This window comes from Podarcis vaucheri (genome assembly GCF_965113315.1).
Source record: "Podarcis vaucheri genome assembly, chromosome: 17".
NCBI classification, from domain to species: Eukaryota; Metazoa; Chordata; class Lepidosauria; order Squamata; family Lacertidae; genus Podarcis; species Podarcis vaucheri.
The window spans coordinates 4,964,129-4,992,116 of NC_138755.1; the positions used below are offsets into that span (position 1 = coordinate 4,964,129).

The window sequence follows — 27,988 nt, forward strand, 5'->3', positions numbered from 1 at the left end:
TGAAATCCACAGTGAGAGCATGAAATCAATTCTGTAGCTCCAGAGACATACTTTATTCTTTCTTTCTTAAAAAGGGTACCCAAAACCTAACACATCTTATAGCTTCAGTAAGGGAAGGGACATGTTATATTCCAGTGCCTTCTCTTTGTACTTCAGCATAAAAAGGAAAGCAAGGAGCAAAATAGCATACAAAGAATTTTTGCCTCCCAGCTGCATATTCTGCTTAAGCTCTTGTCTCTTTTCTTAACCACCCCCAATATTCTCCTGCTCTCACCTGACAAGAGGGGCTTGATCTGTTTGATCCTGGCTGCCATGGCTGGAGTGATCTTTGACTTCCCCTTGGGATCAGAGGAACTGGGCTCATCTGTTTCCATTGGTGCCAGTGTGTCACCATCCAGGCCAATTCCTTCTAGCAGGCCTTGAGCAGAGGCTTCCATGCTCCCAGCTGCCACTGCTTCCGATTCACCATCTGCAAGAAGAATATGTGAAATTACTAGTCTTGTATTCTTCCAGTTCTAAGTCAAGATCACTTGGAAAACTGGTTCTGCCAGCCTATTTTCCACAATTCTACTTCGGAGGTACTGAGAGTCCATAAATTCAAATGTGCAGACAAAAGGTCCTAGGTAAAGCAAGCACTGAAGAATGTAGCTCTATCAGTTGAGTTTAGGAGTTTGGAAAGGGATTTATTTATTTTTTTACATTGGGGTCACCAATGTGGTGCCAGCAGATGTCACTCTGTTCACGGGTACCTCCTATGGCACCACAAAGGTCTCAGTAAATAATCCTTAAATATTCATAATGCATGAGACATGGCTTGCTCTTCCTTATGAGTGCCTGTTTGCCCTGACTGGTTCAGCCTCTCCAACACTGAACATGCCCCCTTAAGCATGTACATGTCACTGGATACCAGAGGAAAGATGCGAAGAGCTTCTGTGACCGAGCACATCAACGATGGATCTAGATGTCTTCCTTCCCACACTGACTGGGGAGGGGCATGCTCACATAATTCTGTGGTCCTGTCTTTTTTATCTATATATTTCCCTCCTACTCCTTCAGGTAAGGCAAACATTTTGTGTTAAACCGTACACCCACAGCAACTATCTTGTGATTGGCATCCACAGCATCCTCAAAATTCCAAATGTGCCCACTGGTTCAAAAATGTCTGCATCTTACAACATTGTCATTTCAAGTGAAGTACTTTAGAGCCAAGAGAATCAGGAACTGGACTGGACAACAAAGGGCACATGGGAGGGCAGAGGTGTCAAACCTAAATGGGTTGTTAGGGTCATACTCCCCCAGGGGCCATACTAGTTTTATTATTTATTTTTACACACACACCTCACACACAATTTACTAATTCAGGTGGCACCAGGGGGCTTTTAAAAATAATAATAATTTATTATTTGTATCCCGGCTATCGATGTATGGAAGTGAGAGCTGGACCATAAAGAAGGCTGATCGCTGAAGAATTGATGCTTTTGAATTATGGTGCTGGAGGAGACTCTTAAGAGTCCCATGGACTGCAAGAAGATCAAACGCATCCATTCTTAAGGAAATTAGCCCTGAGTGCTCACTGGAAGGACAGATCGTGAAGCTGAGGCTCCAATACTTTGGCCACCTCATTAGAAGAGAAGACTCCCTGGAAAAGACCCTGATGTTGGGAAAGATGGAGGGCACAAGGAGAAGGGGACGACAGAGGATGAGATGGTTGGACAGAGTTCTCGAAGCTACAAACATTGAGTCTAACCAAACTGTGGGAGGCAGTGGAAGACAGAAGTGCCTGGTGTGCTCTGGTCCATAGGGTCACGAAGAGTCGGACACGACTAAACGACTAAACAACAACCCCGGCTATCTGGCTGGGTTTCCCCAGCCACTCTGGGTGGCTTCCAACAAAGCTTTAAAATACATTAAAATATCACACATTAAAACTTTTAGTTTTCCACCAAAAACCTTCAGGGCAATCTGAATTGATACACCAAAGTTTTGACTGCAGCTCAGACAGTGAAGTTTGAAATCACAGAAATATTAGTAGTGCACTGATGCTACAGAATGCAATACCCTTCGTTAGGTCAATTGTGCTCACCCTGCTAAAGACATCTGTTTTGTAGCCCTGAATAATGTGTAAAATGTAATCAGCGTTTTATGACCACACAGAGTATGTCTTAGAGGGTGTTTATATTTTGGCATGTAGTATATATAGCGACTGAACTACAAAACATATCTTCTACAACCATGCTCATGTTGCACTGCATAGGTACCACAAAATCAAAGTTCCTCTAGAGATGCCACAGTATTCAATATGTCCAGGATAAGGATCCTGCTTCCCACTCGTACCTGCTTTTTTGGCTCCCTGGGTGGAATTGGGGGCTGCTTTCTCTTCTTTCGGCACCAGCTTCTGCATATCAGCTTGGCCAAATTCACAACCTGAAGGCAAACTGCAAGCATGGAAAGGTAAGACACAGCCACAGGTGGCACTCACCTGGCAGGGCACGTTAGCCTACAGCACCGTAGAAAAACATTTAGCAATATGGAGCAAGGGGATGCACTACCCTTCAAGCATGGGGCACAGAAATGAAGGATCACAGACATCTCTCTAGTCAGTGCTGAGCTGTTTATGCTCCTTGGGCTAGATGAAGCCCTCTCTACATTTCCATCTGGATTCTTGCGTTTTCCTCCCATGCGTTTGATCATTTTAGCCACATCAGCTTTTAGAATGATTGAACAAGTCTGGCTAAATAAGAACTGAAATTGCTGAGTGTGCTCCAAAGCTGCTAAATGGAATCTGGGTCAAAGTTCACTTAATCTACAGATGAGTTTTCCCCAAGAAACTGACTCTCGGTATGATGGACAAGAGAAAGCTCCTTGTAGCCTTTGCTTGCCAAGGGAGCATGTACTAATGGCTTCTACTTTACCATATTATGTTACACATAAACTCCTTAAGGGACCCAAGGAAGGCATGCATTTGAACAAGACTAAGACATTTAGCTCTCTTCAGCCCTCAAAATTCTTGTCTGCCAAATGACTTCTTGGAAGACATTAACCTGGCTGCTACTGATTTCAAATTCTGGGAGTAAATGATAAAACTGTCCACCACTGCCAAGCCCAAGCCTCTCAACCACCTAATGCTCCATACCTGTTTGGTGTACATAGTGACAGCAGCACCGTGCTTTCCCATACCAGGGAACAGTAGAGTTGGCTCAACTTGCTCAGCACACTCAGGCCCAACTGGGAACCCCATTGGTTTACCGAGATGGCTCTGATCTCACTCTGTAATAGAAGAGATTGCTCGCTGTTAAGTGCCTGGACTACATTCTGCTGACAGAAAGCAGCGGCCAGACCAGGTGGGTCATTAACAAGGTGTGGGGGCTGCTCTTACCTGTCCTACCCGGCAGGTATGTACGAACATCATGATGTAAGCATGGGCAGCTGTCAGGGCATGAAGTAAGGGTGTGGCCTGGGCTGAGAGGGTGGCATCAGCCACATTGCCAGCACATGCCAACTCCCGCAGCAGGACCGAGCCACCAGGCGCCTCAATGGGCCGGTGTAGAGGCTCCAGGGAAGACAGGATGGAGTCCAGTTGGAGCAGGCCTTCCTGCAGGACCTTCGGTTCATGAGATAGCGTCTAAGGTAGAAAAGATAAATAGTGACATCCATTAAACAAGGCTCAGTAAGTGCAGATCTCTGCCTCAAAACCACCCACTATACCAATCTCTGGTTCAGGATGTTCATTTTACAGTAGTGGCCTGTGGATTACTGAATACCTAGCAGCACTCAGAAGGTATTCATCACTTTCTCTCAGGGAAATATTGGAAACTTTTCTAGCTGTTAAGGCCACATTGTTAACATTTAGTGACTTAAGGCTAAATACAGATAATGTTTCCCCACTAATCAAGCTAGTACCACCAGCTTACTCACTAGCCCACACAAGGCTAAGCAACAAGTGCGCAGACTCGCACTCCAAACCCACCCACTAAGCTACCATGACAGAATTAGAAGAGCAGTGGCTGATCATATTACAGTTCAGATGTGGTTTCCCCAAGTCAAGAGATCACAGCATATTGATCACTGCCTGCTCAAACTAATAGAGATGTTGAGCTCCTGCAAAGAACACGGTAATCTAAATTATGTGGTTTTATCCCTGATGGGACAGATGTTTAAACTCATGCCACAACAGCATCCTTGATACATGACCTTTTTGGTCCCTTGATCTGTTTAGGTATTGCTTAGATTGGCAGAAGTGGACCTGGTAAGAAAAGTGATGCTATGTAGATAATAATAACAACAATGACAACAACGACGATAACTTATTTCTTGTTCCTAGCCCATCTGACTGGGTTGCCCCAACCACTCTGGGCGGCTTCCAGCAAAATACAGAGGAGCACAACAAAACACCAAACATTAAAAGCTTCCCCAAACAGGACTGCCTTCAGGTGTCTACAAAAAGTTATAGCACGTCAGGTACACTGAATGAGAAAAACAAAACCCCTAAAGTTCACTGCTCCAAGTAAACTCTGTGGATTTCCAAGTTTAATTATTACCACTCCTCAACTGTCAAAGTTAAACTGGCCTTCCTGAAGAGAAATGAATGTGATGATTGGGCTAATCTTGGATCTAGAAACAGGTTGCAAGGTAAGAAAGCCTGTAATATTGGCACACTGAATGAAGCAAAGATGGTGGGAGATTGTGGGCATGTGGAATGATATGGGTATACAAATGGGCACACATATTCTCAGAACAAAACAGCAAGTGCTGAGAATGACCCGACACAACTGCATGTCAGTAAGCGCTATTATAAATGCACATCTTCTGCATAAAAAGGCCTTCCAACATCCAGAAGCCGAGCATGACATTATACCCAGAGCTTCAAGGAAGTGTCGCTACCATGGACTGCTGAACACCAGAAGGCTGTATAAGGTGCTGCCACAGCTTATTCACCAGTCAGCATTTAAAGTACTGATTGATTTAGCTTTGTCTTGTTTCTATGAATGCACAAAGCCCCTTTCTCCAGCACACATCCAATGATACACCTTGGTTTCATGCGGTTGACACATGCTCTAAACTAACCCAAACTGGATGGCATCTGGTTGGCCACTGTGAAAACAGAGTGCTGGACTCTGGGCCACAAGGATTCCTCTTATGTTCTAATATGGCCTGAGATCCAGGAATCAAGTACCATGTCACTTGCCAGGTCTTTTGGAGACAAGCAACACTTATGAACGTATCAACAGTCACTGCAAGCAAATGTTGAATGTTAAAATGAAGAACTGGGTTTCAATAAAGTGGAGGCCACAGCCTATTTGAGACTACAAAGACTTGTAAGCAATAGATCATAGCAAACAAATAGGATGGTAAGGGTGTTGTTTGCTTTCCCTGCAACCCTCACCAAGCATTGTTTGAGGGGAGGGAATAGGCAGAGTCTTTCCAGCAGTGTGTATATTACTACTAAACTTTTATATGTGGTGGCCCTGCATCATTGCTCAGAGTTTATACAGGGAAGCCTTGACAGCCAGACTATGTCACCTGGACAGACACTATAAAAGAATGAACTTGAATTAGCAGCTGTACATTTGCTAATCAGCATCAGCCGAGAACAGTCCCTCAATGCTTTTGTTATTTTAAGCTTCTATATGCAAAGCTGGAAAATGAAAAATTGTTGGTTATTTTGCTGAAAGTAAGAAGTCTATCTATGGAACCAATTTGACAGTGCTTATCTAGAAAAAACTGGCTTTGGTTTGTATTGCTTTGAGGATTAAGAAGATTTTTGGCACTGCTACTAAAACTACAGTAACTGGTTTGTTGATTTTTTACTTCCTTGATCATTGCATCTATATCGTGTGGTGATGCAACATTAGCGGATTTGCCTGAGGAGCAATTTCAGCAAAAGGGCTCTAAAATTGCTTTTGATCAAGTAGTGGTTCTTGTCACCTAAAGTTTATTATTCCTTGATCAGTTTAACCAGAGCAGGAGCAGCATAAAAGACCAGTCTTAATTTCTAAGGGGAAAATGCTATGCCTCAAATCTGTTTCCAAACAGTCATTTCTGATCTAGGGCCACTAGGGCCATTCTTGATGTGTGCAGTGTCTGAAGGAAATGAACTCTAAACCAACAGACAATGAGGCTGCAGCTTATTGAGTTCTGGCACAAATTAAGCCCCGGCAGAGACTTCATGCAATTGAGATCCACATGATGACCAGTTTATGAATACTACTGCACACGCCAAAATGTGGAGCTGCCACCACATGGAACCACTGTCACCGTCGGACATCTTTTAATTGCTTCAACTAATTCCTGGCTTCTTCCAGAGAACAGGCTGCTCTTTTAAACTAAAGTAAAATGTTTCATCAGAAAAACCAGTTAAGGCTGAGTGGCCTCTGTCCTAAAAAGAAACTAAGCATTCTGTAACAACATAGCCCAAGTTCCGCAACCCCAAAAGCTGAACTTTGCAATTGGTATAAATTCTGGAACCCAAGCAAATCAGCAGGGTTTGTTTTGCATAATCATGCAGTTTAAACTGTTGAAGCATAAATTATTCTGCTTCTGAAAATCATATGGAATAGCCAAGAGCTAAAACAGAATGTTAAAGCTCTGTTCCCCAGAAACGTTATCCTAGCCCTTCTGATTTGAGGTTTTACCCTCAAAACGTTTCTTTAAACCATAAAATTGTTGCTGCTCTCCCAACTCCACCCCAGTCAGTGAAATCAAATAAAAAGCTGAGATTCTTAGGAAACAGAATTCTTCAGCTGGTACCGTATTCTACAGGTTTCCCATGCTCCTACAAAAGAGTTCTACAACTCCATCCAGGTGACAGAGGCTTGAGACACTGGCCCTTCTCTGGCAATACACTAAAATTATGCACATGACCACAACGAATGCTGGGAGAGGTGCAGAGGTCCTCTGCCAAGCTACGTTTCTCAAAAAGCTCTATCTCCAATTAAAGGGCTTCTTAGCCCTTCAAAAATATGACCTGTTTGCTGTAATGACACAGTCAACAGGAACGTCTAGGAGATGCATTTTGGGGTGGGAGTAGGAGTTAAAGAGTAGGATTTCCAGAGGCTTGTGTGTACTTCCAACTTGATGGCAGTGATAATTACCTTCTGGAAAGGGAAATGTTGTATTCTCCTCCTTACCAATATGGATTTGCAGACTCCAGCCACAGCTTGGCAGGCTGCTGAGGTGGGGAAGTCTATAGGCAGGTTGGGCAGGCCCAAGATGGTGACTAGGGGCAGCAGGCCCTTCTGATTCACAAACTCCTGACAATGGTCATCTGTTGTATTGTTGCTGAGGATGGACTCCACAAATTTCATCTGGGAGACAGAAGAAGGAGGGTAGGGAAGAAAATAATCAACACTTCATACAAAAACAAAAGGTTGGGTAGCCTACACCCAGACCAAGGCCAAATGGAGAGTGAAGCATGGAAAGCTCTCAACTCCATAGTTTCTTAGATTCTATGACACACTCTCTAAATCCAAATTCATCCATCTTTCAAGAGGCAACTACGTAAAGCCAAAGAAGGAGTGTTTTCTTGGTCCAATATCCTCACAACCCTGTGATAGATGGGCTCCAAGGCTAGCTGCTCCAAAAAAAGCAATCAGTAAAGCAAAGTTTACTTTGACATTCCAGGTTTAATTAAAAGGAAACCACACTCTCTCTGCAGATAATCAGCAAACCTGCAGTATCTTTTTTTTATTTAACTGATATGTTAAGAAAGTGAATATTACATGCTCAAACTCCTACCTCTTAAAATAATTCTATAGCTGGGGAAAAAATGATAAAATATTGCTATTTTGAACATGTATTTGTGTCTTTAAATAAGACCAACACCAAGCAAGTTCAGGAAGCATTACTGAGTGACAAAACTGTGGCTACAAGAGCCATACAAATTCATTCTAACAACATGGCATGTGAGGCTGGAGACAAAAAAGGTGTCAACCAAAAGAGCTGGGGATGCCTGAATATCTCCCTAGACCAGGGGTCAGCAACTTAAGGCCCATGGGCTGGAAGTGGCCCACGGAGGTCGTTTGACCGGCCCATGAGTTGCCGCCAAACTTAGCTGCCTGCTCACGTGCTGCGCTAAACTGGTGCAGCGTGGGGACTCGCTTCCGCGGCACCGAATACTGCGTCTGCACGTGCGCAGACACCGAAAATCATGGGGGCGTAAGCTCACATGGGCGCGCAATCCGGCCCACAGAGGGATCTCCGTGGGACCCATCTGGCCCAGGCAAGTTAAACCTTGCTGACCCCTGCCCTAGACACACTGAAGCCAATCCTGCCAAGGTATCCCTCAAGGACCACCCACTAATAGAGAACTTACCACATTAAGGATGTAGTCCATGAGTGGGATTGGTATCCGTTCTTCTGTCCCGACCACCCTAGAGGGGGGGAAAAAAGCCCATTACTGCAACCATATTGTTCAATACAGGCCTCCAGACACTCGATTTTGGGTTGTATATATGTGAGCTAGCTGCTCAGCTTGCGGTCCCCTTACAGTATTCTCCCCCAGCTCCCAATCAAATTTATCAGAGGGCAACCGCACGAAAGACACTATCAAATTTTTTGCTCACCTTTCTTAGTCCTAGACGTGCAATATCCAGCTCCCACATCCCAGGTTTTATGCAAAGCTGTCTCCTATTAAGGTTTCCCAAAAAGATAAACTGGGAGAACAGAAGTACCATCGTTCTCTTCCAACAACAACAAAAATTCCAGAGGGCAGCCCTGCGCCAGGACTGCGGCAAAACCGCGCCTGAAGCAGTCCAGAATGCATCATGGTGACAAAAGATACCAGCATTGAGGAGACACCAGAAAAAGGCAAAAGGAGGGGGATAACTGTGCTGCCCATCTTGGCTGCTGGCCTCAAATTGGATTAAAGATGGGAATGTGGCAGGGGCCATGAATGGTCGACTGCCAGGCGCCATGGGGTTCTGCAGCAAAATGGAGCTGGGGAGGAGGAGAAGGAGGGGAGGGAACAGTTGGGCAGTGACGTAAAGAGCATGCTCGGTGCAAGGTTTGGTCGGAGAAGGAACAGAAGAAAGAGAAGTCTGACACAGGCAAGGAGGGGCCAGGCAAAATGCTTGGGGTGGATGGGCGGGGGGGGGGGGAGAAAAGTGGAGGATACTGGGACCTCTCCAGTCTGCACCAGGCACCTGCCACATGGCAGCAAGCAAGCCAAAAGGAAATCCGGCCCTGCAAGTTTGGCCAGAAGAAACATGGCTGCCTCCCTGAAACTAGAAGGAAGTTTAACTGTTTCTAAACCGCCACGCACACAGGTCTGTTCTCAACTAAGGCAATACAAAGAAACAAATGCTTAATTCAAAACAGTCTACTCTAAACAAGGATCCTCAAGCCAGCAAACAACTGGATCCAGAGCTTCTTAAGCCAGAAAACTCCCTATAAACCAGAACTGCCAGGGCAAACTTTTTCCCAGTGCCTGAACATTCTTCCTCCACCCACCCCATCATGCCATCTCGGGGCCAGCAGGCTCTCAATGCAGGACCGCAACTACTCCTCTCTCATTTCCCCCGCGGCATTACCCAGCATATGGCACACATACAAAGTACCACATAGCCAGGAGTTTATGGGGTTAAGAAACCCCATAGACAGGAAACTTCAGAGTTCAGAAGTTTACAAAGAAACAGCTGGCAGGCACTCAGAAGCTGCTGCAGAGCTTGCCAAAGCATTGCAGAGCCAAGAGTCTCTGAGTAAGGCCTTCAGCGCAGCTGGGATCAGGGTGCCAGGGAGCAAGCAAAACTATGCCAAAAATGTTCAAGGCGACCCTCCATCCACCCCAAATGTAATCCTGCCCTTTGCTAGTGCAACAGGGGGCTCCTTGTCCCAAGAACTAATGCAATCATTGCTCAAAACCAGTTCGATGAAATATGTATTGGCTCAGGGACCTTCTCTATAACCGGTTTTGCCAAGATCTCAGCATTCTACCTGTAAACAGTCATCAGACTAGATTTCACGAGCTCAGCTACAGACTTTCCTCAATCTATGTCATACTCACAACAAAACACATTAAGTACAGAATACTAGTCACCAGAAACACATTTTAGTGATAAAAATTATTCCTCAGCATCTACACAATCATGAGGCAGAGCTAAAGAAAGCAGACTGATCCTATGAATGTTTACTTATAGTGTATGTTCTACTGAGTAAAATTGTTCTCACTCCCTTGTAAGTCTGCAAAAGACCACAGCCCAAGTCTCTTCTCTGTAAAACAATCAAACATAAAACTCTAGTAAAAACAGAAGGTACCTGGAAGCATCATGTTTCTAGGGTTCTACCACATTTAGGAGGGGAAACACAATTCACACACCACTTACTACATGGCTGGGAGAATTTAGTTTCACTTTCCACAAAACCTGGCTTATCATGTCCTATGAACCAGGTATCATGGTGTAAAACAGGAATGAGGAACCTGTGTAAAAACAGGAATGAGGAACCTGTGTAAAAACAGGATTGAGGAACCTGTGGTTGCATTACATGTTGCTGCACACCAGCCCCTATCATACCCGACCACTGGGCCATGCTACCTGAGGTTGACGGAGTCCTATAACATCTGGAGGGCCACAGGTTTCCCACGCCCTGGGCTAGTTAAATAAGACAGTTTCACAGTCCATGGTTTGAGGTTGGCTGGTTTACACAGAACAGGTTTTTAAAAATCACAATCTCTGATTTATATGTAATAAGTCAGGTTTTGTGGAAGTGAAACTAAACCCTGTAGGTGTCCTCTGAGGTGAGAGGAAGAACACAAGCCCAAGGCTCACAGCAGCTCCTTCCTGTCATGTTTTAGTCACATGGCCAACCTGAAAGCCCAGTGGTGGGATTAAGCAGGTTTATCAAGGTTTGAAAAGATCCAGCCACGTTGTGGTCCTTGGTAAGTTATAATTTGGGAGTTTCTCCAAAGAAATGAGTACTCTGTGTTGATGCAATCTTTAGAAAGCACTTGCAGATAGGTTTGGTCATCTGAACGATCAAAAAAAAGATTTAGTCAACTGACCAAATAGTGGTTAACTGTGAAAGTATTAATTAGAACAAAAACAGAAAGATAAACATATTTTATATTTATACTAATTACAAAAACAAAATTATCTGTTAATGAAATAATAAAGTTACTACCATATTTAAAACAAAAAGAACTGTAGTGAATTATAACTTTCAATCATTTGAAATGTGAATTCGCTGAACTGTTCTCTAGCTTTTATCCCGAACACCAGGATCAATCTATGACTACATAATGAAATAAAATCCCAAATAAAGTATAGCAACAGCAACCAACTAAAAAGTAGGTTTTTAATGCAGTTGTGCTAATTAGGCAGCTAGTAAGTTCAACCATTGTGGCTTGATGAGGTATGTGATTGTGGTCAAATGATAACAGATAGCAAATTTATAATGTCTAATCTGTCAATTGACTGGCATGCCAACCCTACCCATAAGCTCACAAAAGCCAATTTCTCCTAGTCACAAGCCAATAGAATTATGAGCACATTCCCCAGAGAAAAATTAAGCCTGCCAGGAGAGCAGGAAGATTACACCTGCACAGCATAGAATGGAACTGAGAGGAGGAAATTAAATATTCCCACCCACTCTCACTTGCAAATGAATTTCTCTGAAAGCCAGTGCTGCTTACTTCTGAGTAAAATGTATGTAAGGCAGGAAATAGGTAAGTGAAGAATCAGCTTCCAGAAACAAGAAAGAAAAGCTAACAGTACCACTTTGACTGAAACCCACCTCTGGGTTCTGCTGTGGTCCAAGTGATCTTTATAACAGCTTCACCTCACCCACCCTCTTTTCTTAGAATTGTGCTTTGTATAATACAGGGGTAGGCAACCTAAGGCCCGTGGGCCAGATGCAGCCCAATCGCCTTCTCAATCCGGCCCACGGATGGTCCTGGAATCAGTGTGTTTTTACATGGGTAGAATGTGTCCTTTTATTTAAAATGCATTTCTGGGTTATTTGTGGGGCATAGGAATTTGTTCATTTTTTTCTTCAAAATATAGTCCGGCACACCATATGGTCTGAGGGACGGTGGATCGGCCCATGGCTGAAAAAGGTTGCTGACCCCCTGGTGTAATATATCACTTCAATCACATCTCAGGGCTATAAATCCAGAAGCCCATTCTACCATTCACTGGCTATATTATGTTCACTGCCTAGATACTCTGTTCATTGTGTGGCACTGTAAACCTTCTAAATAAACAAATGCAAACCATGAATCTAAAGTGTTTTTTGTGAATCTGTGGCCTGCTTCAATACCAAACAGGTATTAAATGTTAGCAACCTTGTATTGAAGGGTCAATATCACAATAATGCTAAACAGTAAAATGACCATGGTCTTATCCGGTCTTGATTCAAAACCACAAGGCAGGCATGAACAGCAAGACAAGTCAACATACACTCAAACAAATGCACCATTTCTCAAACAGTCTCTACCAAAAATGCTCAAAGGAATCAAACTTTACTCTTATGAAGGGTTTTTTTCTTTTTTGCAACAGTACACGTCACTAAATGAGTTGCCTCAAATTCTGCTTTTCCCTCAATGTAGTGATCATAGCACACAGGAAAATGCATGCTTTGCTAACACACGAAGAGCTATGCAAATGCATTTTCTGCTGTGTACAATGTACTTGCCAGTCAACATGGGTAACAGCTGCCCAAGTACATTTTCTGCTATATGCAGCAACCTTGACAGTTATGTGAAGCACGTTGACTAGGATCCAGAGAGTTGCTTCGGCTTACTCAGAGAGCCTCTGCTAATCCAGTGGGATGTAACTTTTGTATAGCTTACCCGTCCCAACACACCCCGTGCCGGCTCCAGCTGCTCTGAAACTCTCCGTTTCAAAACTAATTGCCACGTGGCATGTTGGATTGCCACTGAAGAAAAACAAGACCCCATTGGATTCATGGAATTAACTTAATGGGTTCTTTGAACCATCACCGTGCTCTTCCTAAACATGAAGGGCAGCCCAGTTGTTTTGCCAAGCCCCCCCCCACCCTACCCTCAAATACAGGTTGTTTTCAAGCAGCTTTAAAAACTGATCAGAAAGCAAGTGCAGGCTAGACTTTGCAGCAAGCCACCATTCACAGGATTGCTGTATGTTATTTTTAGCCTCAGCTACTCACTGCTGGCTGGATTCTGCCTCACTCTGCTGCGTGGCATTGAAACTCTGCATAGCTTGCACCTCTTCCTCTTCTTCATCCTCACTGGAGGCCTCCTCTGCTGCATGAGTTGAGCGAGGTGGTGGAGCAGTGGCTGTTCCATCAGCCTTCTGAATGGAGGGCTTCTGGCAGATGTATTTAGGGTCTCGGCCCAGATTGCAGATTTCTTCTAGTAACTGCAGAACAGTGAACAAGCATGTTGGCATGGAACAGGTTCTTGTTAGGACTTCCAGAATACCAGTATGGGGTGTTATTCTCCAAATAAGACTGCATTCAGGAAAAAACAGTGTAAAAGAGGCAACATCTAGGTGCACAACTTGGGAGGTTGACAAGATAGAGACACAAACAGCATAGGAACCATTCTGTTCTGTTTCCTACCTTAATTATGGCTGTAGTAGCATCTGTTTTGAGTGTGGGCTGGTGCCTCATGAGCTCATCCACAGCACTTCCAAGATTGGAAGCAGTGTCCCCTAGAATGAACACCCGGAAAGGGGAGCAAATTAGATTTAAGCTATAAAGGACTGTGGTACTTGGCATAAACCAGCCCAGTCAAGTAAGTAACAATTTATTTTTGTCCTCTTAGTCTACATAACTCAATGTTCTAATGAAAGTTAAAAAAAAAAAAAAGGTTCAGTGTTGCATGAAAGGGAAACAAAGTATAAGGGAAAATAACAGAAGGCCAGATGGGAGTAACAGCTAATTTCTAGGTATGACTCTCTTGCATCTCTTGCAGACACTGTGTGAGTTTTCCACCTATTAATCTCCAAATCCATAAGCCTGGAACTTGCTTTCATAAAAAGTTAGCATAATATTTTCAAGAATACCAACTTCTACATGTGGTGTTTAATCTTCAGGCACGAATGTCTTTATTATAAACTGTGGGTGAGCATAGATAGGAGATGGAAAGTGAGAATAAGATCTTGTTTATTCTCTAAGATCCCCTGATATGCTTCTGGATTGCCTCTTGTGTTTGGAGCAAAGAGGAGACATACTGTGGTCTCTCCTTCTTGCAAGTTGGGTCTACAAAGGTGGCAGGTGGAGTTATTGTTCCATCCACAGGCCTTCCACGCGCAGAATGCCACAAGGTTCAAGCTACACAAAACTGTCTGGAGATTTTGGACACTCAATGCTATCTCTCCTTTACATCTGCTTTCAACGAGTTAACTAAGGTTCCGAACTGGTGTCTAAGGTCCATGATGAACTGGATGTGAGTAAACAAGCTGCCCAAACAAGATGGAAGCACCGTTGGCTGGGTATGCTACTAATTCAAGATTGAGTGCGGTTGCATTTCTTTTTAAGAATCAGATATGGGTCCCCACAGGTCAAAAGAATCTATTTTTCTACGCAACCACGGCAGCCCGAGTAGTATATGTTCCTTCTGTTCACTTTCTGTTTATACATGCTCAGCCTCTTCTACACAGAACACATTCCTTAAACATGCCCATATTTCACTGGATGCCAGCATTCGACACCCATCCTTCCCTCCATTCTGAACACTGCCACACACAAGAACAAGGATATGGCTGGCGATCATCACTTGAAATTTAAAAATCATTTAATGTATCAACACGATTAGAGTTATTAATATTGCAGATGTTGTATAAGGGATTATTATTATAACCAGAATGCAATTGACACTAAAAAGATTTTGGAAAGCAGAAATAAAGAAAATTATCAAATCATCAAATCAAGCATGCAGGGGCCACTTTAAATTATATAATTCAGTACTTGAATGATTGGTATTAATAATTGTATTATAAATTGGTATTGCTATAATGAGGCTATTATCGGACTGTAATTGAAAACTAATAAAATTTTATTCCTAATAATAATAATAATAATAATAATAATAATAATAGTAAGGATTGGCAACTCTTACTGTAACTGATAAAAGTATGCCAAATACATTACATTTCTAAGGCTCCATCAATGATGGAATGAAACCTTTCAGATTCATAGCCATCTCATTTTGTTTGCTGCTAGTACAATTTCTGGCCGTGATTACAAGATCACCCACTGCGAAGACAAAGATGCCAGGTGGAAAGCTGCACATTCACGTGTTAAAACACCACAAGCAGCACAACATTGGGTGCTGTATTAAGCCATCAGGAAAGTAGGATTCTGAGGCAGAAAAACTGCACTTCCATTCAACTTAATCATTAGAAATGGTGAACAATAGAAGCTTGTTTTCAAAAGGGAAATGGGGAATTCCTCATCACAGGTTGTTAACAGTTCACTTTATAAGAATTTCACCTAGGAACAGAGCCGACATATGAGCCATAAAACACTAGGATTAATTTGTTAATTAGACTGGATAATAGTAAAATTCAAAACGATTTCCAAAAGTTAAAATGGGGGGACCCCCTCTAGTTGTCTCCAGGGAGCAGGATAAAACAAACTTTTCCCTCTTCCATGTGACAGCCCTTAATATATTTGAAGATGGCTATCTGGACCACGGGACGCGGGTGGCGCTGTGGGTAAAACCTCAGCGCCTAGGACTTGCCGATCGTCAGGTCGGCGGTTCGAATCCCCGCGGCGGGGTGCGCTCCCGTTGCTCGGTCCCAGCACCTGCCAACCTAGCAGTTCGAAAGCACCCCCGGGTGCAAGTAGATAAATAGGGACCACTTACTAGCAGGAAGGTAAACCGTGTTTCCGTGTGCTGCGCTGGCTCGCCAGATGCAGCTTGTCACGCTGGCCACGTGACCCGGAAGTGTCCTCGGACAGCGCTGGCCCCTGGCCTCTTAAGCGAGATGGGCGCGCAACCCCAGAGTCGGACACAACTGGCCCATACGGGCAGGGATACCTTTACCTTTACCTTTTTATCTGGACCACAGGATGGTGACAAGTAGGGAGAAATGCCCAACACAAATGGACCCCGGAAGATACTCACCAAGTGGATCTGAACTGCGACGCCTCCTCATTGCTGGGAGGTAGTCTGGTGAGAGCAACACTTTGAAGAGGCGTTCAAAAGGCTGACACTGAACGAAGGATTGGAGGCCCCGGGCATTCAGGCACAGGGCACTGAAGACATTAGGAAGGGAGCCCAGAACTTCCCGTGTGGCTGGGACCTGTCAGGAGAGGTCACAAAGTTGCACTTGAGCTATAAAAGTAACATTTCTTTATAAACGATTATTTGATGCAAATGAGGCCTAACACAAGGGTGGTGAGACTTCAGGCTTGTCAGATCTACTTTGCTTTTTTAGTTCTAGCTACGTGTCCTTGTAGATAAAAGTTGTTTATCTAATGGAGCAAAGTTGTTTAGCAGATGGAGACCATGAGAATCCCTGAATGAACTTGGGCCAGTCAAAACCCTCAGCCTCGCCTATCTCACAAGGATAACACAAGGTCAGTCGCCTTGAGCTGTTTGGAGAAAGAGGAGACACACATAATCATGGCTACTCCATGGAAGGTCTTGAAATTCTGAAAAGAAGTTTGCCTCCAAGCACATTCTGAGCCTAGGAATTTCCCCCCAGTACCTGATTTACATGGAAAAGACAATTTGTTGCTGCTATTCTTAATGAACTGGGAGTCGGAACCTTTTTCCAATCTGCTTCTTATCACACAAATCTGCCAGCAGATCCTGATCAACCATCTGCTCACCTTTGGCCTAACGTTACAAAATGCAGTGAGATATGGCATAAAAGCAATGTGGGAAAAGAGGAATTTTTATGTGGAATGGGGAACCCATTCTTATGTATAGGAGCCAGAGAACTCTCTTAACTGAGTTGAATGACTTGAGAGAAAAATAGTAGTTTCAAGGGACTACGTTGAGAGAAAACAATATAAACAGGAAAGCAGAGATTCAAAGGTGGAAATTGGAAAGAAATGGTAGAGTGAACTGACTGAGCAGGAGTGTAAATAAAGTGGAAAGACGAAATGGGACGTATTTTTCACCCTATAAGATGCACCGGCCCATAGGACGCACCTAGGTTTTTTTTTGGGGGGGGGGAATAAAGAAAAAAAATTATTCCCCCCCCCCGCCACGGGAACTCCCGCAGGGCTCCCTAGGTTGCGGATATCTGCCCGAAGCGTGGGGCGCTCTGCTTCAGTGCGCCCCGCGCTCCGGGCAAGCAGGCTGCTATCCGCAGCCTAGGGAGCCCTGCAGGAACTCCCATGGGCTCCCCAGGCTTACGGATAGCTTCCTGAAGCCTGGAGAGCGAGAGGGGTCGGTGCGCACCGACCCCTCTCGCTCTCCAAGCTTCAGCGAAAGCCTGCATTCGCCCCATAGGATGCACACACATTTCCCCTTCATTTTTGGAGGGGGAAAAGTGCGTCCTATAGGGCGAAAAATACGGTAAATCCACGTATTTCCACATTCACCCTCCATTTGAGCAGAATAAAAGAGTAGCTGAGGAGATATGTCGAAAAAGTAGCACAAGTGCAATTCCAACTGTGCCATGAACCCCTAAATGGGCCAGCACAGTAGACTTAACATGAACTATATGAAATGCTTTTATCAAGTATATTCATTTACAAAATGAATTAGATTGCAGTGCCAGAAATTAGCAACTGCTGGAATGCAAAATGGGAAGTGTAAAAATTACTAAGACTTTCAGCTCCCAGATTATAAAAACCAACAATATGAGGCTTTTATAGGAACAAATAATAAAACTCACATCTTTTATAAGGAGAGCATGCAGCATGACATCTGTTAGGCCATTGTCCTGTAGCGAGGATAGGAGCGAAGGCTCTTGGAATACAAAGACCGTTACCACCTCAGTGGCTGTCAGGAGAGAAGAGAGAATGAGGTGAGTCACTGAGCAGTACAGGTCTTCCTAGGCAGGACAACTTCGCAGCTAGGCTGAGAGATGACACCTCCCATTACAATGGCCCATTCCCAGAGGATGCTGTCACTCCTGGGAAGCAAATCAAGAGGGATGTGGTCCAGGGAAACCAGCTAAGAAACGTATTATTTATTATGCATGAAAGACACACTTACCAAGCAAGAAGAGTGATGGCCCATAGTACTCTGCATTGCTGATGATGTGCTTCAGAGAGGTAGGCAGAGAGCCATCCATCACTGCAAGGAGGAGACATAATGAATAAGGCACGGATAATGCAGTAATTACATAAAGCACTTTCAGTAAAGTTTCCACTAAAAATGCTGCACCAATAAGTTTTACTTTATCACCTTTATAATATGCAGAAATGTACAAAATATTCACTCTGTACAATTTATTCTGTTTTTACTAGTAATGGTAAAGGACAAGGAGCTTCATAGCGCAACTAAATCCCCACCCCCAAACCACCAGAAATATTATTCAGCAACTCATTTGGCTTCCAAGGATGTCAGTAACTATTCTCTGCACGGTTCCAATCATATCTTTACAATAATGGGCTAGCAAATTTTTCTGGGTTTAAACAATGAAACTGGGATTCTAAGGAAGTCACATTCCACCCCCAGTTCCACATTTTGTGGTTTGCTTTGCACAAGATTAGACACTGGTGACTATTGCTGGGAAGTTCATTCCACAGAACAAGAGCAACTTCCAAAAAGAGGTCTAGTGTGACATTTCACACCTTTACATCTGTGTAGGATAGAAATACAAAAGTCACCAAAGAAAGCTAATGAGTTCTCAGATTTCCATTCAAACATAACATTCACCATCTGAGATGTAAAATTTAATAAAAAATATTTACAAAAAAAGAAAGAAAAGAAAGCTAATGAATTCATAGAGATCTGTTGCCCAAGTAGAACCAAACTGGAGGAGGATGGAAGCGTCCCAGGAGATTCCTGCCTTTAGTTGTGTAGCCACCAGCATTTACAGGCTACTATACACCACAAAGAGACAAGCATCTTGTCATTATGAGAAGATGATCAAGGGAAAAGCTGGTTCAAGAACTGCTGGCTTAGCCCAAATGCTAAGGCAGTCTCTCACCATGCCGTATGCCATCTGAAAAAGCTGGGTCCTGGATGGCCTTTTTCAAGAAGTTCAACATGGACTTGAGAAGTGCTGCTCGCTGAGGGATACACTGAACTCCTGGAATAAAGAAGGAATCCAGAAAATGAAATCAATCAATGGCAAACACTCCAGTGGTACAACAAAAGCTCTTTTATACAAGTCAATACATACCACTTCGGGGTGAGACTACCATGTTTGTGCTGCTGCTGCTGCTACTGCTAGGAGTGATGGCACTTGGGGCCCTTGTTTCAACCACAACTTCTTGTCGATGTTCTCCAGAGGTGGAAGGCCCAGGGCTGCTCTCCATGGCTACGTCAGAAACTAGAGAAATGTAAAGATATTTTAAAGGAAATAATTGGACTCAATTGTGCGTGGGCGCGGGGGAGGGAGGGATATACAGTATTTTTTGCTCTGTAAGACTCACTTTTTCCCTCCTAAAAAGTAAGGGGAAATGTGTGTGCGTCTTATGCAGCAAATGCAGGCTGCACAGCTATCCCAGAAGCCAGAACAGCAAGAGGGATTGCTGCTTTCGCTGCGCAGCGATCCCTCTTGTTGTTCTGGCTTCTGAGATTCAGAATATCTTTTTTCTTGTTTTCCTCCTCCAAAAACTAAGTGCGTCTTATGGTCTGGTGCGGCTTATAGAGCGAAAAATGCAGTACTCTGCGTAAGACATATTAGCACAGGCCCTTCACAAGTTCCACCCTATGTCTGCAAAGCTATAGCTGTTGGAATACCCTATCTTTCATTTAGAAGCTGTATCTTCTCTTTGCCGACACAAGATGACAGTAGGCATGACTTCTTTATTATCATTTTTCAAAACTCAACAACCTAACCTGCCCCAGAGCAACAGACGAATAGTACGTCTCCCTATTCATTCTCTCTACACCATGTATAATTCTATCTTGTCTCACCCTACCTCACCCATTTTCTAAAGCAAAAATCCCAGAGGATCCCCCAACACTCAAAAAGTGCTGAACCAACTCTGCCAAACCACACACCCCAACAAAACTGGCTAAGCATGTCAAATCTGCCATCTATGAAGAATGCATGAAGTTTACCTTTCATCTCACAATTCTACTTAATGCATTTTATTTCAAAATCCAGTTCTTGAAAGGTATAGAGCATACCAACTGTATCTAACATGTAACATTTTAGCTATAGCTCTATAAAATATAGGATTATTAAATCTTTAAAACGTAATAAAAGCTAACAGAAATACATCAAGTTGCAATTAAAATAAAATCCAATACTATCAACAGATACCGTTTCTGTAGATTTTCCTCTCTACATTTATTAGTTCAGTAAGCTATAAACATCTCTGTAAAAGTAACCAATAGCTCTTATGAGATACCTTCTATGTCTGTCTCCATCTCTTCACCCTCCTGTGTAGTGGTAGCAGCAGGTCTCTGGATCTTTGGCTTTATTACGAAGGGACATTCCCTCCGACACAGGTCTGCCTCATGCTAAAACACAAAGGGACCTATATGTAAAAAGAGCTTTAAAACAACCTGAGTAGAGTTAACTGAATCACTGGTATCAGTGATGGTGAACTCTGCAATAAAAATAAACAATGACTCTGAAGTCAGGCCTACATGAAGAGTATGCAATGAATAGCAGCTGACACAAGAATAAAGCACAGCTACCTCTAGTCTATAGATGAAGATAGAGAGGCCGCTATGAGACTGGAAAGCTGCCATGTCTAGGTTTGTGATTAAGTCCACCACACGGACTGCTCTGGTCACAAAAGTGATCTGGTCCTGTTCATCTCCTAAGAACTTGATCACCTGTGAAGAAAGATGTAAAAGCAGACAAGAATGTGTGAATGCAGGAGCCACAAAAGTGATAAACCCATGGGTACAACAACCCACCATTTTCAACTGACACTGGGGAGAATCCAGAATTTCGAAAGAAAACGCCTAAGAAGTCTCTTGCATCAGATAAATGGTTCATCTAGTCCAGCATTCAGTTCTCACAGTGGCCAACCAGATGCCTCAATGTGAAGCAGGACCTAGGCACAATATAACTTAACTCTTCCCTTCTCAAATTCCCTAGCAACTGGTATTCAGAGGCACGCTGCCTCCATACAGGAGGTTAACATATGGCCATCTTTGCTAGTAACCAGAGGGGTGCCATAAGTTCGGAATTTCCCAGACAAAGTCAGGATTCATCCGCTGAAAAGGCACCAAACGCTATTTTCAAAAGTTGGTTAAAATGTCCATGAAAACCCAGGTGTGTGGCAGCCCATGTGTTGGGGGAGGGATGGGGGGGAGGGAAGCTCAACAACTTGTAACAACTTTTGTGTCCAGATTTTCACTTCTTGAAAAACTGGCAGTGATCTGCCCATGGGGGGGGGGGGGCGCGACCAAAGTTGTTGAGCTTTTTTAGGGGGGCCAGGCCAAATTGCCAAATTTGTTGAGTTTTTTTGGGGGGGACACCATAAATTGCTTTAAAAACATTAAGCACTGCACCACTCTCCCCTCATCTCCAACACGGTGCTTAGACGGGCCTTCGTCCCTGTGACCACTCCCCTCCAGTCGCACTGTTGCGGGAAACCAGAGGCCGAGTGCCAGGAACAGTCTACAGCCACCTGATCACATGAGTAAACTGGCATGGCCAGGGATCCGCGATCCTGCCCAAGTTAACTTGTCGCAGCCTCCTGGCTGGGGCTTCCAAAACACCCATGTAGCAGGGCAGCGGCGGCAGCCGAGTGGCAATCGACTCTCACCAGGTCATGACAGCACACGTGGGGATGCTTTTCCCCCCCCACGGAGGAAAATGAACATGTGTTCTACCGCTATCACTCGGGGATTGACCTGTTGTCCAGTTGGATATCCCTGCTCTACACCATACTTAATTTTATATCTTTCAATCAATAATGTTCCCCCTTGCCCCCTCAAAATAAAGACCCCAAGGTTGTAACTTTTCCTCAAAGGGGTGTGTGTGTGTGTGTGTGTGTCTCCAGTGCCCTGATCATTTTGACTGCCCTTTTCTAGTTCTATAAGGTCCTTCTTGAGGTCTGAGGACCAGAACACAACAACTAAAGTCACAACAGCAAAGTTAGGCTACGGTTATATGCTCTGGAATGCCACCAAGCAGTTTGATTTTTCAAAGGGCAGCTACTATGCCTAATCTCAAATGCTATTAAATCAGAGCTTGGCTTGACAGAACAGGTATTTCAGTTGAGACAAACCAGTTACACAGATGCATGCATGCTTTAGGCTCCAATACTTATGAGCCAATCTTTTTTACTCTTAGATAGTTTCTTGGCCTGAACAGCCCAGAAACTGGGCTTCCCTATGGCTGGCATTCAAGATTTACCAGTTTTAATTCAATAGAAACAAATTGGCAAACATCTGTAGTCTAACGGGAACAGCAGCAGCAAGATGTGGAGGCAAGGGACAGAAAAGGGTATCTGTACACACAACAGTGCTCCAGTTTTCTGGACAACAGTCAAAAGAAGTGCATGTCCAATTTTTGTCTGACCGGAGTCCAGCAAACAGTTCTCTAATTTTTTGGAACTGGCTGCCTTACTCATTCTTCTGAGCATACATTACCTTCAGTAAGGCCTCCATCATGCCACAGGAGACTAGAGCTTCACCTCCTGCATCATAGCTTGCCAGGTGATACAAGAAGGAGAAGAGTGCTGTGGCAAACTGATGTGGATATGGCTCCATGGAGGGATCTGGGAAGAGGGAAGGAAGCACCATTAGAATACAACAAGCAGAATACAACCGAAGTACATGTGAGATCTAGAAATACTTGCCGATCATGGCCTGTATACAGTTCCGGACTAGGACTGGCAAAAATCCGTGGTAGGAGGCAGTTCCAGTGCAATCAATAATACTACTGAGTTTTGGAGTCCTCTCCAAGTGCACAATGGAAGTTAACGTCCTCAGTGAGGCGGCTTTGATGTCCTGTCAATGAGAAATGGGGAGATTAGGGATTTAGCTCTGAGGAGAATCGTGTGCTATACTATAATTTATAAATATCCACACATTCAGTCAGTATCAAAGGAAGCTGAATAAGCTAGTGACAAGCTCCAGGGAAAATGGCAGAAAATAACTCTAGAATCTTTACAGTCCAACCCAATGCCAATACCTTGGGAAGGAACTAAGGTGAGTAGCATTGAGCTAGCTTTCCTTACCAACAAGTCTGGGCAGGAGAAGCAGGTCGATAGATGACGTACCATTAACTGTTTATCTGTTATCTGCAGTACATCCACTAGCTCCTCTATCAACCCATTGTATAGAATGCTGTTGGCGGATTCCTGCAAGGCATTTGAATACACTGTGGAAAGAGAGAGAGGCTTTGTTAAGAATTTGCAGCAGGTGACAGACATGGGGGGGGGGGACACAAACCTATCCATTATTTTAAGTGACACATAGCTGGTTAATACAATTATGGTCTCTGATCCAGAAGCACAAGCTTCTACTGTACAAGCTATGTCCAGGTGCTCCAGATCAGAGGAAGAAAGCAAACATGGTTCTATATGGCTTTGTTTGGCTTCCCTCTGGTCCTTGCATTTGTTAGTCCACAACCTAAAATTCTCATTGCTATGAACATAACCATAACCCCACCAACTGGCCATGAAGGAACAAGCATTTAAGTCAATCAGGCCTCTATGAAGCAACATCACAAATAAGCACAATAACATTTGTTCCCTGACCTGTTAAAAAATTAGGGGGGGTGGGGGTGGGAAGAGACTACAGCTTTCAAAGATGGCAATTTAGTGTAAAGTTCTTTATTTTTCTCAGACTACTTAAAAACCATCTTGGCTTGGGCTTCTCTCCTATGTTTTTAATATGTTTATGAAACTGTTGGGAGATGTCATCACAGAATTTGAATGGTGTATCATCAATATATGGGCAACAATTAATGCTTGCCCTTTTTGCAGATCCATATGGGGCAGTGAAATTCCTGAATTGGTATCTGCAGCTGTACTTAAGTAGGAAAGAAGCTTACAGCCAACTTAAAGATAGGTAGCCGTGTTGGTCTGCCATAGTCAAAATAAAAAAATCCCTTCCAGTAGCACCTTAAAGACCAATTAAGTTAGTTCTTGGTATGAGCTTCGTGTGAAGAAGCTTTCTGAAGAAGTGTGCATGCACACGAAAGCTCATACCAAGAACTAACTTAGTTGGTCTTTAAGGTGCTACTGGAAGGGATTTTTTTTTATTTTAGCCAACTTAAACTTATCTCATTGACAATATTGTGGTGTTTGCTCCCCTGTTAATCTTGGGGACTGGGAATAGATCTTATCTAGATTCGGGGGGTGGGGAGAGATCACAAATTAAGATTGTATCTTAAGATACTGCTGCTTTTATATATAAAGGTGGCACTATGACAAGTAGTACCTTTTTACCAGGTACAACCAGTTATGCCTTCTCTGTAGTAGCAGCAGACATCTGTGCTACAGTAATTTCCATATTATATTACTGTAATATATTCAGTTTGGGGCTACCCTTGCTAGCAGGACCAGTGGTCAGGGATGATGGGAGTTGTAGTCCCAAAAACATCTGGAGGGCCGGGTTTGCCTATGCCTGGACTATTGGAATCATCTCCTTGGTACCAAAAGATCTCAGCTGGTTACCGGTTAGTCTCTGGGAAATAAGTCAAGACTTGATAGCACTAACTCATCCAGGTCTAAATACTGATATATAGAGCACAGGCTGACATGTCCAGGGCCAAGTCTTTTTTCAGCAATGGTAGCTACACTGTAGGATTTCCTTGATACAGACTTGCTCACTTCACTTGTTGTGAGCCACTACATCTATCAGTTAAAAAGCAGCTTGAATACCTAAGTAAACTATGTGACTCAAGAGTCCCCAGAAATGCATAGTACAGGCGTTCCCCCGCCCTTACGCAGGGGTTACGTTCTAGGACCCCGCACATGCATGTGAAATTACATAAAGTGGAGAGCTCTCCACTTTAACGGGGAGGGCACATGAGGAGGAGAGACACAGACAGAGACAGACTCTCACCCTGGAAATTGCTTGGGGCCACTGCCTAGCCTGTCCCAAGCCTGCCTGCCTGAGGGGAGCCAGTGCATGCACTGGCGGCAGCTGGCCATGGAAGGAGAGGGCCAAAACCAGAAATAGTGCCAGGATGGGGGCATGGACATGTGACAAGAGTGGCAGGGAGAAGATGCCTCCTGTCCTGCCCCACTGGTTGATCAAACACCTATTTATTTCATGGCAGTACATGAAAACACAATCACGTGCAACAAAATAAAAAGTATCACTTTAAAGCTATCCCAGTGTCCACTTGTAGAAACTCATATTCTTCCCCTTTACTTTGGCAGTGCCACAGATAAGAATCCATCTGCCACCATGCTCACCTAATATAGAAATGGCATGCAGTCTGGCCTGAACAGCTTGCAACCGCTTTTTATGATTGGAAAAGCCATGGGCCAGGCGAATGTGTGTAAACAACAGCATCTACAAGAAGAAAACAGTTAGCAGCGTTGCAATAAGGCCCAAGCACCCACCATGACAACGCATCCCTCACAGGGTTATAACTGACACCAGTCACCTGGCAGGATCTACATATGCAGCAGAATGAGATGCAACGAATTTTATTACTTCAGTCATATGTGTATATAAGTAAATATTGCAAGCAGAAAACTAGAACAAGGGCAGGGCATGAACCAGTCTCCCCAATGCCCTTGTTTTGTCTACAGAGCGCACATTCAAAATGCAATTCCTATTCTGAAGGCCCAGATGATACAATTTACTCTATTATCTCATTTAGCCATCTGTATAAAGGTGGCCCGAATGCACTCAACCTGATGCAATCCAGGGCAGTATCTGCTGCTACCTTGTGTAACCATGTTATTCTCAATGGGTTTCCATTTCTCTATCTCATCACACTCTCCCCATTTTGAGGACACAATGTGGAAACCACACCAAGGTTAGCAGTATTGGAAACTAGAGCTCTCAACTCATTAAGCGCCCCACCAAGCCCAGAAAAAAATCCATTTCAAGTACCAAGGAGATTCATTAACTCAGTTTAGCTACTGAAAATCTCCGAAGCACAGCAAATTTGTTTTCCTTGAAACTAAACCAGAAGCCTCATTCTGTAATGCACCCAGAGCACCACATTGGTCTTTCCTGTCAATGTACCTGTTTATCCTTTGGGATGCTGTACATTTTGGTGAGGGATTCCATAATTTCAGAGGGACTTTCTGAAATCTGCATTGGGTAAATAAGAGAGGCTTAGAAGCCAACACAAAGGCAAAATTAAAAATATCATTCAATTAAGCAGGGGGAGTTAGCTTACCTTGTCAAGTTGTTCTATGTGAATATAATGTAGTGTGTTGCTGGTAGTCTGAAAAGGAAACAAAAAGGTTTTGGAGTTCATTTCCGATCTCTCATTCGGAAGCCATGGCAAAGTCATAACTGTGCCACAGAACTGCTTAAGGGCAGCCACCAAGAGCAACAGCTCAAAAATGAGTTGTGCCTTTGGCCAACAATCAGACCTGGCTTTCATGGGGTATTTTAATCATATCCCAATATGGATTACTGTGCTGGCAACCCCTATTTGAGAAAGAGCTGCTGCCCCATAAATCCACATCTGCCCCATAAATCCATACCTAGAAAAAACAAGCATTTAGAGAAGCAAAATGGAGAAGTCTCTTCACAGGTGGACAGAGATGTTACATTGAAAGTGTCAATGGTGTATGTACCTGGCACTGAAGTGTTCCCATTTAATTTGGGAACACTGTCAAGGTGTGCCATCTACTTTACACCCAAATACTCAGGGAACTGGAGCTACTATGTAAGGGTCCTCACAGGGCCTAGTGTGGAATCTGGGGAGGACAAAGTTTGAACTGTTTGCACCTGACAAGAGACCTTTCATAGAGTGTTTCTCAAGACATAGGAAAACAAACTCTCCCTGAAATATGAGGGCAACAAAGTGGGCCTTCAACACCACTGAATCCCTACCACCATCACCACCACCTCCAAGAGTTAAAAGCAGCATGTTTGATTGCAGGGCACAGCAGCTACAGCAGAGGTAGGACACTGAGTGGACCATGACAACCTCCAAAATGAGTTGATCAAGCTACTGAAAGCATCTGAGAATAGGAAGACTGGCTGCCAGCATCTTCTCATACCTAAAGTAACTTCCTCCATCTTAGTATTCACTCACTGGGAGTAGAGATCCCCACTTCTCTTAGAAACTGAATAGGGAGCAACGTGCTATAGCCTTTTTCAATCCAATGTGGGCTTATTTGCCAAATCTTGCTCCCACCCACTTCCCTCAGAACCCTACAAGAACAAGTCTGTAGGAGACTCACCCTTTTGTCCACTTTGACCTCGGCCCCTGGCTCTGCATAGAATTCAAAGTGTAGTGTAGTTGCACTGGGAGGGTATTTCTGTGTACAGATCACAGTATGGAATCAGAACAAACCAGATGGCAAACACTCCCTCCAAAAAAAATCAAACCACTCTCACCCTGGACTAGGGGGAGGTTAAGGGAGGGGCGTTAGCGTAACAAAGGACAATGCACCCTGGTGCTAAGAGCACCCACTTGCAGAAGTGTGAGTATTACCACCACCCCAACTCTCCTTACATCTTTTTGTGCACGTGGGAGGAGGAAGAGAGTTAAGATGTAAGAAGTTAGGATTAGGTATGAAGACATGGTGATGCAGAGGGAGCCCTGCTGATATCTAGGAACACAACAGCAATATCCAAGAAGATGCACAGACATGGAACAATGGCCTAGACCTGTGCCTCCAGCAGCCCCGAGTAGCAATGCATATAAGACTACTCAGCCTTGCATCACTCAGCTCATGCAAGCTTAATGTAAAAGTTGAAGCAGCCGGGGGGGGGGGGTTTGCTGGCCCCAGGTCAAGGGCAGTATTTCAGAACATGTCATCAGACCTTATGGGCCTCACAACTCATGAGCCCTACAGTTGGTGCACTTCCTGACAT

At 43.9% G+C, this 27,988-nt stretch overlaps 1 protein-coding gene across 2 annotated transcripts in view; it reads right to left on the reverse strand.

Moving 5' to 3' along the window:
- Positions 1 to 27,988, reverse strand: part of HUWE1 (HECT, UBA and WWE domain containing E3 ubiquitin protein ligase 1) — a 95,748-nt gene that overhangs the window by 41,953 nt on the left and 25,807 nt on the right. Inside the window, exons 8-29 of one of the 2 annotated variants that reach the window (XM_082205335.1) lie at positions 27,352 to 27,429; positions 26,334 to 26,381; positions 26,177 to 26,245; positions 25,393 to 25,492; positions 23,203 to 23,345; positions 22,822 to 22,972; positions 22,613 to 22,740; positions 20,702 to 20,842; positions 20,410 to 20,521; positions 19,230 to 19,379; positions 19,035 to 19,136; positions 18,095 to 18,175; positions 17,772 to 17,878; positions 16,046 to 16,223; positions 13,534 to 13,625; positions 13,120 to 13,331; positions 8,312 to 8,369; positions 7,092 to 7,304; positions 3,377 to 3,622; positions 3,134 to 3,267; positions 2,335 to 2,435; positions 275 to 469 (exon numbers count right to left, since the gene is read on the reverse strand). In XM_082205335.1, the coding sequence (XP_082061461.1) occupies positions 275 to 469; positions 2,335 to 2,435; positions 3,134 to 3,267; positions 3,377 to 3,622; positions 7,092 to 7,304; positions 8,312 to 8,369; positions 13,120 to 13,331; positions 13,534 to 13,625; positions 16,046 to 16,223; positions 17,772 to 17,878; positions 18,095 to 18,175; positions 19,035 to 19,136; positions 19,230 to 19,379; positions 20,410 to 20,521; positions 20,702 to 20,842; positions 22,613 to 22,740; positions 22,822 to 22,972; positions 23,203 to 23,345; positions 25,393 to 25,492; positions 26,177 to 26,245; positions 26,334 to 26,381; positions 27,352 to 27,429 (2,839 nt within the window). The remainder of the gene's footprint in view (positions 1 to 274; positions 470 to 2,334; positions 2,436 to 3,133; positions 3,268 to 3,376; positions 3,623 to 7,091; positions 7,305 to 8,311; positions 8,370 to 13,119; positions 13,332 to 13,533; positions 13,626 to 16,045; positions 16,224 to 17,771; positions 17,879 to 18,094; positions 18,176 to 19,034; positions 19,137 to 19,229; positions 19,380 to 20,409; positions 20,522 to 20,701; positions 20,843 to 22,612; positions 22,741 to 22,821; positions 22,973 to 23,202; positions 23,346 to 25,392; positions 25,493 to 26,176; positions 26,246 to 26,333; positions 26,382 to 27,351; positions 27,430 to 27,988) is intronic. The other variant, XM_082205336.1, reaches the window with a different exon arrangement.